A 13,352-nucleotide genomic window follows, 5' to 3' on the forward strand; every position below is an offset into this window, starting at 1 on the left:
CAAAGAACTTGTTACGGCTATACAAAAACATTTAAAAAGCAAAAAAAAAAACTCTAATTAAAACACAATTATGAGCTCTCTGGTTTCAATCCAACTTTTCTTTTTTTTTTTTTATTAATATAAAACAATCCAACTTCTTGTTCTGTGTCAATTCAAGTTTAACTATCCACCACAATAAAATTAATGGCGTAGTAATATTAAATCCATCTTCCTAGCCGAAGCTTCGTTGCCCAATCCCCCAGTCACGCTTAAAAATCATCACGATCATGACTTTTTTTTTTTCCCCATTGATTTTAAGATCTTTTGATAATTAGCGGGTGAAGAAATAGATGAAGAAAAATAGAGAGCAATAATAATAGAAAAAATGAAAACTATAAGATAATACTAACCTGTTAGACTTTTTTTTTTCTTTTTTTTTTTTTGGTTGGTTGGAGTATAGATTTGACAAGAAATTTTTTTTCTGACTGTATGAAAATGGCATCTCAAGAGCAGAAACGTTGTTCGTGTTTTAGTATACATGGGAATTTATAATAATTAATTTATTAAAAATAAGTAAAATTATATATTTTTGGGTTTTATAATATATATATATGGATCTTAACCGTTAGATGGTGTAACTATTAGGTGTCTTTAGATCCTTCAAATATTAGTAAAAATTAAATTAACAGGGAATCCAAATCCGTTACAATAAAGTAATAACTTAATATGTTTATGCTATACAATAATTTTCAAGATAAATTAATATTTTACAAATTTTGTTACAAGAAAATGCAACTCATTTCTTAGCAATTGAGACCCCCGGTGAAAGACAAATTTTTTGAAGAAGCTTATCAGTGTATAACAGTTCTCCTGTGATGGATAAATACTAAAAGACAATTTTATAATTTTCAATAAACAAAATCTGACAGAATTTTTGTGTTTTAGATTTGAACGACGCCAATAATACCCCGTTTATCAGCGTCATCTAACAACTTCTCGCGTTGAAAAAATATGGAAATTCAACGCCGATATATGCACTTTGCCGCCACCGTGTATAATTTTTTTACTCAAAAATTGGTGCTCCACTTCGTTCCCTTAACGTGATATCAAACAAATAGTGTTAGCTATAAATTAATAGTCTTCATTTCTGGACATTTCAACTTCATAATCCTTTTGTCCTTCTGTAAGTTATTTACAAGTAACACAACTATCATGAGCAGGATCACTTCTATTTTTGCTTTCTTCGTCATCTCTCTCCTCTGGTTCTCTCTTTCTCGTCTGAGTTCAGCTCAGGATCAGCAGGCTACAACTTTGGTTCCATACAGTAGAGCTCATGTGCATGAAGAGGATCGGCTACTCATGAACTCATTTGAGCCAGCTGGGAAGCTGAAAGTTTACCAGAAAAGAGGAGGAGGATTAATAGGAACTATTATACATGCAATTGCTCGTGGAACTTCTTCAGCTTTATCTTTTTTCCATTTTGGTTCTGTCTTTGCTTGCACTCTTTTACTTGGATTTTTAGTCCTTTAATCGTGTAATTTAATTAATCATGTATCAGATTTGTATGCAAGTGTATGCTTTATAGTTTGTTTTGATTTTTCTTTTCCTTTTTTCATCAAAAGTGCTTGTCGTTCACTGTACATGCAATTCATGTAAGTGCTTCTGTCGCTGCAGAAGCAAAAGCTGATATGGTTTGCAAAGGCAAGTAAATAAACAATAAGAACAATAATAGACATGCTGCTGGGTTTCATGTCCATGGACAAGCTATTCTCGTAACCATGCCAAAATTTTCAATTCATATTATTCAACTAATTATTTGACAACCACTAATATTTTTCTTTAGTCTATTATAAATTAATTATATTTTTGGTAACATTATTGGTTATAATTAGCCTCATTCTGGGTCAGAAAATATAATGGTAATTATAAAGAAAACAAAATAATTTATGTTTTTCATTTTGTCTACGGCAAAGGTAAAAGAAGAATTTTAATAACAATAATAAGTAAGTCTATAACTTGATTAAGCTCAGAATATAAATGAATTTTATCAATTGTTTTTTTCTAACTCTAAACATGATGTTTTTATATGGCAAAAAGAGGAGTAAAAACTGGTTTAAATACAGTTCAAGGAAATATCCAATTATTTTGCGATATTATTTCATGCTCTTTCCTTTTTGTTTCAAGGAATCTTCAAATATTCAAGTTCATTATAATCGTACACCTCAATTTTATGGAAGCTAAGCCCAAATTAAGTGTATGTATGAACATATTTTACATGCTTTATTTCTCTCTCCTTGTGGTCGAATGAGAAACCTTTTAACCACTAGAGTTAACTATACATAGGAAATTTTATATTCAAGTCGCAAGAGATGTACTTACTACATTTATGTAATTATCTTAGTTCATTAGATTTTTAGAGTAAGACATAAATCGCTAGGAGAGATACCTACCACATTTGTACAATTACTTTAATCTATTGGGCTTATAGAGTATTTCATGTCATTGGCCTTATAGAATGTTCCACGACCCTAAGAATTAAGTAGGCTCACCTTGATCCATTAGACTTGTAGGATGTTTTATGTCATTAGCCTTGTGTAGGATATTCTGTGCCTGCAGATTAAGCAAACTTCAATATAGGTCTAGATATCTCATGTACCTAAAATTAAAAAAAATTAAAAATTATGGAATCACTTTGAATCATTATTCATTAGATGTGGTCAAATATACAATCAACAAGAATGGAATACACGTATCCATATTCCATACCCAGCTCGTTGTCATGGGTTAAAATTCTGGAGATTTAAGTCAAAAGTGCCACTCCCACATGGCGGATGAATAACGTATTAATTTCTTGACAGCTTGACTTTTCTTCTACATAACAAACATGACCTTTTTTATTTTATACACAAAAAATTAAATTTTTTAATGCATTTAAAAATATATTTCTTTGTAACAAGTCACCGTGTATTGAATCTTAGCCCCCCATTGGTGCTCCACTTTGTGCCCTCAACGCGATATTGAACAAATTATGAAATTAATGGTGACAGTTGCAGGTCTCTTTTGTCTTCCTCATTGCCCCACCTCCTCGGTTATATCCTCACACTATAAATTAACAATCTCCATTTCAGGAAAATTCAACTTCATAAAATCATAATTCTTTTGCAAATTATCTACAAGCAACACAGCCATCTTCCAAAAGCTTTAATTAAACTCTCTTCTTATCCATCCAAATTTCTACATCGACAACTATAATGTCCAAGATCACTTCAATACTTGCTTTCTTGCTTATTTTTCTTATCTTCTTCTCTTTATCTCTTCCAAGTTCAGCTCAGGATCAGTAGGCTACAACTTTGGTTCCATACAGTAGAGCTCATGTGCATGAAGAGGATCGACTACTGAGCTCATTTGAGCCAGCCGGGAAGCTGAAAGTTTACCAGAAAAGAGGAGGAGGATTAATAGGAACTATTATTCATGCAATTGCTCGTGGAACTTCTTCAGCTTTCAGAAGTAGTCAAATATCTTTTTTCCATTTTGGTTCTGTCTTTGCTTGCACTCTTTTACTTGGATTTTTAGTCCTTTAATCATGTAATTAAATTAATAAACCTTGTATTATAAGCTTTTTTTTGCTAATTTAATTCTTTTTTTTTTTTTTTTTTTTTGTTTGATTAATTAGCAAGTTAGGGGTTTTTTTACTTGTAAAGTTTGGAATTAATTCATTTATGCATTAGTTACTTTTTATTAGAGTGTAAAAGTGATATAATTAAGATGACAATAAAATCTTGAACTCCACTCAAAAGTTCAATTCTGAAATTGATTCATTAAACCTAACTTTTGTACATTAATTCTGTTTGAAGAAGGTCATATTTATCATGATAATGCAATAGGTGGAATAGTTATTTTAGCTCAATTATCCTAGAGTTTGAACAAAATAATATACATTTTAATTAAAATAAATAAATAGTGGAGGTGGGTCACCTATCAATCTAATTGCCTAAAGAAACATGATTTCTATCCTCCAGTTTTGACTCACATCACTAAGTTTTCTCAATGACAAAAATTTTATTAACTTAAGACCAATTAGAATTTGTTGATTAAAAGAGTTATCATGAATGAAGATGAAAAAAATTTTTTAGTGGACATTATCTTCTATATAAAGAATGTATAATTTATTTTTTTATTCAAAAAAATCTTGATGGCAAGATATCTTGTCGAACGGTCAATTATTTTTTTAATGTAATAGATTGTTACGTATACCAAACTTATAATGAATAAATTATATACAATAAATTATATTAGATTAAGATAGATATTAATAGGTTTTTATCTTAGTTTCTATTTATGTTCGATTTATTTATTTATTTGTTCTTCTTGGTGATTTGAACACTCTTTTCACTCTCTTTCACACGCTCTTACGCTCATTGTGGCACGTGTGTAAGAGACAAAAATATTTGAAGTAAATAATTTTTATTTTCATTTTCTTTGTCTCCTTGTAAATGTTTCACAACAAGAATGAGAAAGTGATAAAAAGAGTAAGGAAGAGATTGTATTTAACACTTAATTTTCTTATATAAATACACACATTATGTTATTAGAATAAAAGAAGTAATTGATAAAATTTGAGGTGAGTTTGACTCCTCACCTAATAAGGTCTTGTTATATAGAAGGATTACCCCCTCTTATAACCCAATAGGTTTGAGCATGCCTAGTCGATGTGGGACTCCAACACTCTCTCCCACAGTCAAGCCCATATGTTGGGTCATGTCTGTTATTGGAGATAGTTGCTGGCTCTAACTCCTCACCCGCTGGTCAAGCGCTCAGCTCAACTGAACTTGGGCTCTAATACCATAATAAAATTTAAGATGAGTTTGACTCCTCACCCAATAAGGTCTTGTTAAATGGGAGGATTACCCTCTCTTATAACACAATAAGCTTGAGCATGCCTAGTCGATGTGAGACTCCAACAGTAATCAATTATTATTAGAAAATAATCGGTGCTTTTACGAAATCTGAAATTCCATCAAAAAAATTTTGCATATTTATTATGCCAAACACATAACATTGATTAAGTCAATGTCGTTTTTAGAATTTTGTTTCTAAAATGAATACATTGTGCATCCATGTAAAAGTATTTTATGACAATCATGAAATTAATATATAACCAAAATAAGGATTTTAGAGTGGTACATAACTAATTATTAATCTACTGTAGGCCCTTTTATTGTTGAAAATTACACTTTGACGCCCTCAAATGCATTCAATTTTTAAATTGAATATTAATTATTCCAATTCTAGTTTATTTTTTATATCATGTTTTCTTTTTTTAATTAATAAAGCATTCTTGAGGTCAGGTCAGAGGTGGCGCGACCCAAGAGTGTAACTTCTTCCTTGATGGCTTCACTATGAGTCTATGACTACATTTCAATTTTTAAAATATTTAGTGTTATTAGTCTTTGTTTCCCAGTATCAATATGATGAAATGCTAATCATATGAATAATTATGTATACAACTTTAATACAAATTCGTTATAATAACCGATACATTATAATATGGTTTGACGATTTAAAAATTAAAATAAATGATATATCAAACATACATGATTGTCACATCCATTTATCAGAAATAATTTATATGACTTCTATCTATAATATTACAATATTTAGATTCTTTGTCAGTCAAAACTATATTTTCGAATAATTTAGTTGTTGAATTAATACATTGTCAAAATAGTAGTGAACAATCAAGCATCCAACAGTTTAACTGATCCAATAGAAAAAAGGGGTAAAAGATCACCTGTCACAACTCGAAATATATACTATGTAGTGTTTCTCTTTCCCATATACTTTTAATTAGTGTGATTGATAATTTTTAAATCGAATTTTATGTAATATACATATATTAACTTATGATATTAAAACAGGATTTTATAATATATATTACAAGAATGACTTTTACCAAATCAGAGCTTCTAATGTCGAGTATATATAAATGGTATAGGTATAGAAAGCAAGACTTTGTCACCACCACGTGTATCTTTCTCTTGACAAATCCACCGCGTAATCGATGTTAATTGACCGTGTCCTATTCTTGCCGTACACATATTTTCAAACACATTTTCAAACCCGTAGCCAGCAAAATATTATCGACTATGTCATCTTCTCTTGATAAATACAAGTGCCCACTTCCCCTCAATTCTCAATATAAAAACCCCTTCACTGATTGAATCAATTTCATAAACACTTCACAAAAGCATTAATTTCCTCAAAACAACGATGGCCAAGATGAGTTTTATCTTCACTTTCTTCATCGTCTCTCTCCTCTTCTTCTCTTTGTCTCTTCCAAGTTCAGCTCACGACCATCATCATCGAGCTGCAACACTGGTTCCACACAGCAGAGTTCTTTTGCATGAAGAGGGTCGGCTACTGAGTTCAGTTGAGCCCCGGAAGCTTAAAATTTTCATAAAAAAGAGGTCTTCAGGAACTGGTACAGGAATCGCAACTCGAGCTCGAGGCAAAACTTCTTCAGCTTTTAGAACAAGTCATATATCTTCTTTTCATTTTGGTTTTGTCTTCGCGTGCTCTCTTCTCCTTGGTTTCTTAGTTCTGTAGCTGTAGTCTGTTTATAGATTAATAAAATCTTGGAAATTTCGTTGTAATTAAGGTAGATTTTATTTGTGAAGGAGTTCATTTTTCTTTTTCTTTTTTATGGGAATCATTTGTTATTAATTGTGTATATATATATATATCCAATTGTATTTTATATGGTTGGTTTTTGTGCATATTTCTTCAAAGTATTGTATTGGTTAACAATCTATTTATGAAAGTGTGTATCTTTGAATCTTTAACGTTTATAAAATTATCTCTAAAGTTGAGTTTAGATGAAGAGTGTTGGTGAAATTTGACGATTTATCATCAGGGGACTTTTAATCACCCCAGCTTCAACATAATTATTATTCAGAGAATATTATTTGGAATAGAGCTTAGTAAAACATATAATTAAAAAAGCAAAATCACATTAAACAGAGCCATAATGAAGAAAGAAATTAACAGTAATCATATAACACAAGGTCTACTAACATTTATTATATGCTATAATATGACTCATTCATTAATCAAGTTTTCTTCTCAAGCGTGAATATTTATTTACTCCTTGCTTCTTTCTCTAGTAATCAATTATTTATTACATGATATAATCAAGTTTTGGGAACCGGTTTGGGGTAATGGTTGAACCGAACAACCTATTGTGCAAACCCGTTAACTGGAATCGGATTTTACAAAAATAATTTAGGGCCCCTTTGGCACACAATTTTTCACTACTCTATTCCTTATTTTATCCAAAATACACATATTTATTTCCTTATTCTCAAAATATTATTCTATTCTTTTTAAACCCCTTAGATTTATTAATTTAACTAAACACCCTACAAAATTTTTTTAGAAATGGACAAAAACACCCTAACAACCCACATTTGTCAGATTCCGGCCACCACAGCTGGAAGCTGACTAAAATCTAGTATATTAATGCACTACTGGCTGGATCTAATCAGTAGTGTGCCGATCTAGTCTTTTTTGGCCAGAAAATGTCAGATCTTTGGTTGTTGACAACGAAATGCAACCAGATCTGATAGTCAATGGCCATATCTAGTTGTAGATCTGATATTTTCTGGTCAGATCCATCGTGACTCTAACAGGAAAAGGTCATATCGACACATGACCGATTAGATCCAAAATATCGTGCGCCGATACGGTGACTCCAACCAACCTCCGACGATGGTGACCAGCTGTTGGCATTTAACTGGTGGATAAAGGTGTTTTTGTTAATTTTTAATATTTTATTATAGAGATATTTAATAAATAAACAAACCTATATGGTATTTTTATTAACTTCTACATCCTAGGTATAATAACCGCCGATTTTACTTTTTTTTCAAAATATTATCTTAAATAGTATCGAAACCAATGCACCCTGAGAATTTTTTTATTTCAGTTCATTCTAAACTGCAAAGTAAAAACCCTAACTCTCTCAAATTGAGCTCTCTGCCTCTCTTCTTCTCTAGTGTCTTCGACTCTTTCTCTGTTTCTTGCTGTTGCTAAATGACTACCGTGCAATCTTCTATGACCGTCGACCGTCATCACCCACAGATCCGTACGAAGTGCAGCAACCAGCAAAGCCTCCTTGAAAACAACATATTCTTTCTTCCTTTTGATTCTTAATCATTTAATATTTTTATGAATTTTTCTGGGCGTAAGGTGTATTGTTCTGTGGTAGTATTTTGCTTGTTGGTTGTGATTCAAGTTCATTATATACGCACAAACAAGGTTTTGGGGTAGTCCATAAGGTGTTTGTAAAAAGCCTCAAGTGAACATAAGGTTTTAGTACGAATTTTGTTGGCTGTGCCGCTGAGTTACATTCAATATTTTCTGTTTTTTTCACATTCATGTGTCCTCTAAATACGTACTTCTGATTAATTATGAGGCTACATGGCAATATAAATATTCTTGGATTTTGCTTGTTGTAGTCCTTTGTTTCATTAGTGTAACCTGTGATAAAGCCAATATTGATTAGTCTAAATTGTTTGTGTGCCTTACTTTAACATGAATTGGATGCTGGATATTTAACATACCATATCCCGGGCATGAATTTTAAATTAATTATTTAAAAAAAAAAACTGGATTCGGTTCGGTTACAAACGGGTTCAGGTGAAAAATCGATTCGGTTTCGGTTCGATTTTCACCTGAACCGGTTTTCTGGTTCAGTTAAAAAATGAGCCGAACCAGTCTGGTTAACCGGGTTTCGCCACTCCTACCATTCACCTCTAAAAGCATCACATTAGTGCAGAATATCACGTGTTCACTTTGTCCATTAAAAAATGAGAAATACTACAACTACATCATTTTCATACAATATTTCTCGTACAGTATTATGTGGCAAGATATTATTGACTAATTTAAAGTTAAAATTAAACTTTTATCCAATCATATCTTATCACATAATATTGTATGAGAAATATTATATGAAAATGATGTATGCATAGTATTATTCTTAAAAAATTCTTTACTGGATTATCTAAATACAATTAATAAAATATCAAGTCCAACGGGTCAATCTTTCATAATATTCAAGCTTTGAAGTGGGACTGCTAATTCACCTGCTGCCTCCCCCAGTCGGCCAGAACTGTCATCAACCACAAACTCCTATATACTATTTAGTATTTATCAGCCTTTCCAAGAGTCCAGAAACTTCAAAATCCCAAGTCTGCAAAATGAGAGTAAACATCTTAATCTGAACTTCTTCCAGAAATAAAATCAAACATCATTTAATAACCACTGAACTTTCAAAACATACCCCCATTAAGTAAAATTGGCAATAGGACACTAGTCGGCATCATCAAGAACAACATTGTTGTTTACATTTACAATCTGTAAACCAGCAATTTCCTTCATATCAGTAAGTTACACAAAAACTTAATCTCATTATAGGATATTAAAAGAAAACTTGCATGGTCATCCTAAAGTTGCTTTTTCTGTGACAATACCAAGGGGTCTGCGGCAAAGGCAATCATAAAGATGAACTCAAATCCAACCTAATATTGTCTCATGAAGATTATGTAACTTGTATCTCAGTGCATCTTCGTGAAAGCAATCCAACATTAACGTTCAAGTGAGTGAAATGTTTAGGGTTGTTATGGTGGTTCTATGAAATATCCAAGAATGTCCCCCGCCAATTTATTTTACCATGAGAAAACTATTGATTTGATATTGCAAGCGGAATAATGTTTTTGGTGTTATGATGTAAATAGGTAAGTGCAGCCCCTAAACCTAGGCATTTGAAATTATACAGTTATGATAGCAATAGGTTTCTAGCAGCCAAATCCTTCATAAGTACATCTATCAGAGCTTTATATTAATAAAAAAGAAAATGTCACCAAATAGAAGTAACATCTTGAAAGAAACTGAGAACTGAATACGTAGATGTGAGAATATAGAGCCATAAGCTTGACACAAAAATGTTACTGAAATTCTCATCTCTAGCCAATACCTGTGATATGTATTATTTTATTTTCTCTCTAACTGGTCCATCTAGAGCTCTCTCAGCAAGCTCATAAAACATGGTATTACCTTCAGGGCCATTTACCTTGTCCTTCTGCAAATATCTACAAAAATAAAGGAGTATGGATAACTGCTTAGATTCTGTACAGAGCAAGAAATTGTTGCAGATAAAGACACTGCAAATACATAGAGTCCATCCCATAAGGCAATGCTAACCTTTGCTGGACCAGTGTCTCCAAAGCTTGCTTGATATTTCCAAACACCGGATGGTTTACATCATTTTCACACAATCCCGTGCACTTTAAATGACGCCAAAGATTTTTAGCATAACAAGAATAATATGAATTATCTTATAGAAGTATAAAAGCACTACATGACACAGGCTCACAATTCCTAGTAAAAGTCAAAAATCTCCTCTCCTGGTGACAATAACAATGTGATATCTTGCTCATTGATTGATAACTTTGCCAAAATGATGTGAAGGGAAGAACTTCAACTAAACGAATGGATAACAACTAAATGAAACCATATGGACCTTAACCAAGGGATTGTCGCAACAAAAGGTGACTTTGAATCTAACCTTTCTACCATTCATCTTGACCCTTGGCTTTAACTAAACTTATATGAATGAAATTATGGTTACTGAACAACCATACCAAAAAATTACCTTCTGGGATTTTGCCTCCAGCAAGATGCACAATACTAACTATAACAAACGTAAAGCCAGTTAGATGTGCTGTATTTACATCTTCAACATATTTCTTGTACACCTCTGGCGGTAGCTGACTTACAAGAATATAGGATTTTGGGTCGGCAACACCTGGACAGTGCATCATCAGAGCTACAGTTATAACCAAAATTAAAAGAATAAACCAATAGAAGATAGATGCCAGAGAACTGCAGATAGCCTCATATAATATAAACTATAACATCCAGATAACTTAATTCTAACTTTTCCTAATTGGAATATATGAAAAGAACTCTCATTGGGGAGAATGTACCCAAGATAGAACTTACCCTATTACCTTACACGCTAATTTTGAACAAAAAAATAAAGAAAAAGGAACGAAAGACCATTTCTGCAAGTATATTGCAAGGATTTCATTTTCAAATGGCAGCCAAAAGTATCTTGATTGAATGCCATATATGATATACCCACCAGCCACAAGGTGGCGATGAGGCCAGCTCAGGCTTGTTTAAAGTAAAACTGCGGGCTGCTAGTGTATAGAGTGGAAGATAATCAGCCTTGTAACACCAGCGTTTACAGCAACTAACTGGTGGAACCAATGATCCACTAACTCACTACCCAATCAATGAAATTCACCAGCACTCTGTCTCTTTTAAGGATGTAAGTAAATTACTGATCATTAATAGGTCTTGCATCACTCATAAATGAAATTTTACGTGACAAGATATATCCAATAAAAAGAATAAAAACCCAACCATACAGTAATTATACCAGAATCAAAGTAGAATAAGTAATTTTAAATTTAAAAGAAAAAGAAAAAAATTAACAAATTTCTTGAAAATCCAATAGAACGTAAATCTACTTCGAGCAGCAGGGTGTGATAGTATAATAATGAGATTAAAAAGGCAGTAAATTCTCACTGTTTTGAGAAGGACGGCCGAGGTTTGCTGAGGCAGGACGGGACCTTTGAAGCTCTCTCAATTCATAGCCAAAAACGCTTGAGAGCTTCTCTTTGGCCGCATTAATCACAAAAGCAGGAAGATTACACTGAGAATAGTTTTTCGTAACCAAGTGAACAAGTTCCTCTCTCTTAATCGGACATCCCGAGTTCTGATGCGCTTTGAAAATGACATAGCGTACCACTTCCGCCACGAGCTTCTCTATTTCCTACACCAATGGTTCTTAATTCGTATCATAACAATGTACCCTTATAGCAGAGTCTGATATCTCTCAGCTTGCTCCGCAAGTTTAGCCAAGTAGACAAGGTTCTCCCTCTCCTTCTCCATCTCTCTCTCTCGTGTCTCTAAGCTCTGGTGATTTTTCTTTTGCCTTTGCGTAGTAAGTGCTGTTGTTAGATATTGGTGAAGATTGAGGATGGACCGTTGGATTGGTGTTTTCGAGGATAGCAGAGAGAGATATGGACGTTTAAAAATGAGTTTTGGGGTCCGGGAAGACTTTTGGTGCTTTAATTGAAGGTGATATCTGAGCCGTGTTTATATGGGTTTGAGAAATACGTGGCCGTTGGATGGAAATTGGTCACATGGGTGACTACGCTGACTGAAAAGGCTATGCCACTGACGGCTGTTTTGATAAGAGGACGTAGGGGCGTTTGGTTCATGTAACTGACAATGTTATATACAATATATTTTATTAAATTGAAATAAGGTGTTTAATTGTTTATATTGATATGGTTGGTATGGAAGAATAAATTAGTAGTATATTATAAAAATTACTGAATTTTCATCTTTTTAATATTGTTATTATTATTTAGATTATTTATTGTAATCATTGGCATTTGGGAATTTTTTTTTTTTTTTCCTGGGTGTCTAGGTTAACTCATACGCAACTTAACTAGTCTTTTGACCCTGAATAAGGCTTCCAAAACAGGATAAGCCCTACGCTTCGTAACCAATAATATTAGTAATCATTCTTGTGATTCAAACTTGAGACTATAAGGGGAGCAAACCCCTTGACCCCAAGGCTTTACCTCTCGGCCAACCCATAACTAGTTGATTTGGGCATTTAGCTAAAACACCCCTATAATAAAAGTTTAAAAATTAACAAAAATATCTCAATCACCCAAAAGGATAGTCGACTGCTGGCCACCATCGCCGACTGATAGTCAGAAACCATCGAAACAATGCACGACTGGCCGAATCTGGTAATAAACTACGAAATCTTACAAAAAAATTTATATAAAGTGATGGAACAAAAAATAAATGAAAGAGTGAATATGATAAATTTGATTTTTTGTATTCATTCTTCCATTCATTTTCTGTCACATCACTTTGTATGTAAATTTGTGTAAGATTTATTTACATGTCTAGCATCATTGCTTGCATCAGAGGCTTTGTCAAGTTCATGTGGTACTTTCTTGTACATTTATGTACCAATCAACTTGTATTTTAATTTTTGTTATAAGTTATTTCTTCCTCATTTTAATGTTCAATAATGCTATTATTATCATTTATCATTTTAATGTTCAATAATGCAAAAAGTCAAACTCATTATATTCACTTTTTCATCTATTTTCTATCACATCAGTTTGTACAATAATCTTTATAAAATTTGTTTGTACGTTTAGTATTATTCTTTAATGTTATTATTATCATTTATCAATTTATTATTTTGTTTTTTG

The 13,352-nt window shown here is 32.5% G+C and overlaps 1 protein-coding gene across 1 annotated transcript; it reads right to left on the reverse strand.

Moving 5' to 3' along the window:
- Positions 1–9,321: 9,321 nt before the first annotated feature.
- LOC116121644 lies at positions 9,322–13,096 on the reverse strand. Its single transcript, XM_031407586.1, has 5 exons — positions 13,034–13,096; positions 11,635–11,881; positions 10,243–10,846; positions 10,016–10,130; positions 9,322–9,396 (listed from the first exon to the last, which is right to left on the reverse strand). Exons 1-3 carry the CDS (start codon positions 13,094–13,096, stop codon positions 10,611–10,613), a joined length of 546 nt encoding a protein of 181 aa, XP_031263446.1. The 3' UTR covers positions 9,322–9,396; positions 10,016–10,130; positions 10,243–10,610.
- Positions 13,097–13,352: the final 256 nt, after the last annotated feature.

This window comes from Pistacia vera, unplaced genomic scaffold, assembly GCF_008641045.1.
Source record: "Pistacia vera cultivar Batoury unplaced genomic scaffold, PisVer_v2 Contig127, whole genome shotgun sequence".
Classification (NCBI taxonomy): domain Eukaryota; kingdom Viridiplantae; phylum Streptophyta; class Magnoliopsida; order Sapindales; family Anacardiaceae; genus Pistacia; species Pistacia vera.

What these genes read in the sequence shown, in the direction of transcription:
- LOC116121644 (XM_031407586.1), bottom strand. Translation starts at nt 13,096, where the DNA reads ATGTACAAGAAAGTACCACATGAACTTGACAAAGCCTCTGATGCAAGC. An exon ending in CAAGCAATGATGCTAGACAT is followed by an intron (nt 11,882 to 13,033) that starts GTAAATAAATCT and finishes CCATTGGTGTAG; the next exon opens with GAAATAGAGAAGCTCGTGGC. An exon ending in CGGCCGTCCTTCTCAAAACA is followed by an intron (nt 10,847 to 11,634) that starts GTGAGAATTTAC and finishes TGCACTGTCCAG; the next exon opens with GTGTTGCCGACCCAAAATCC.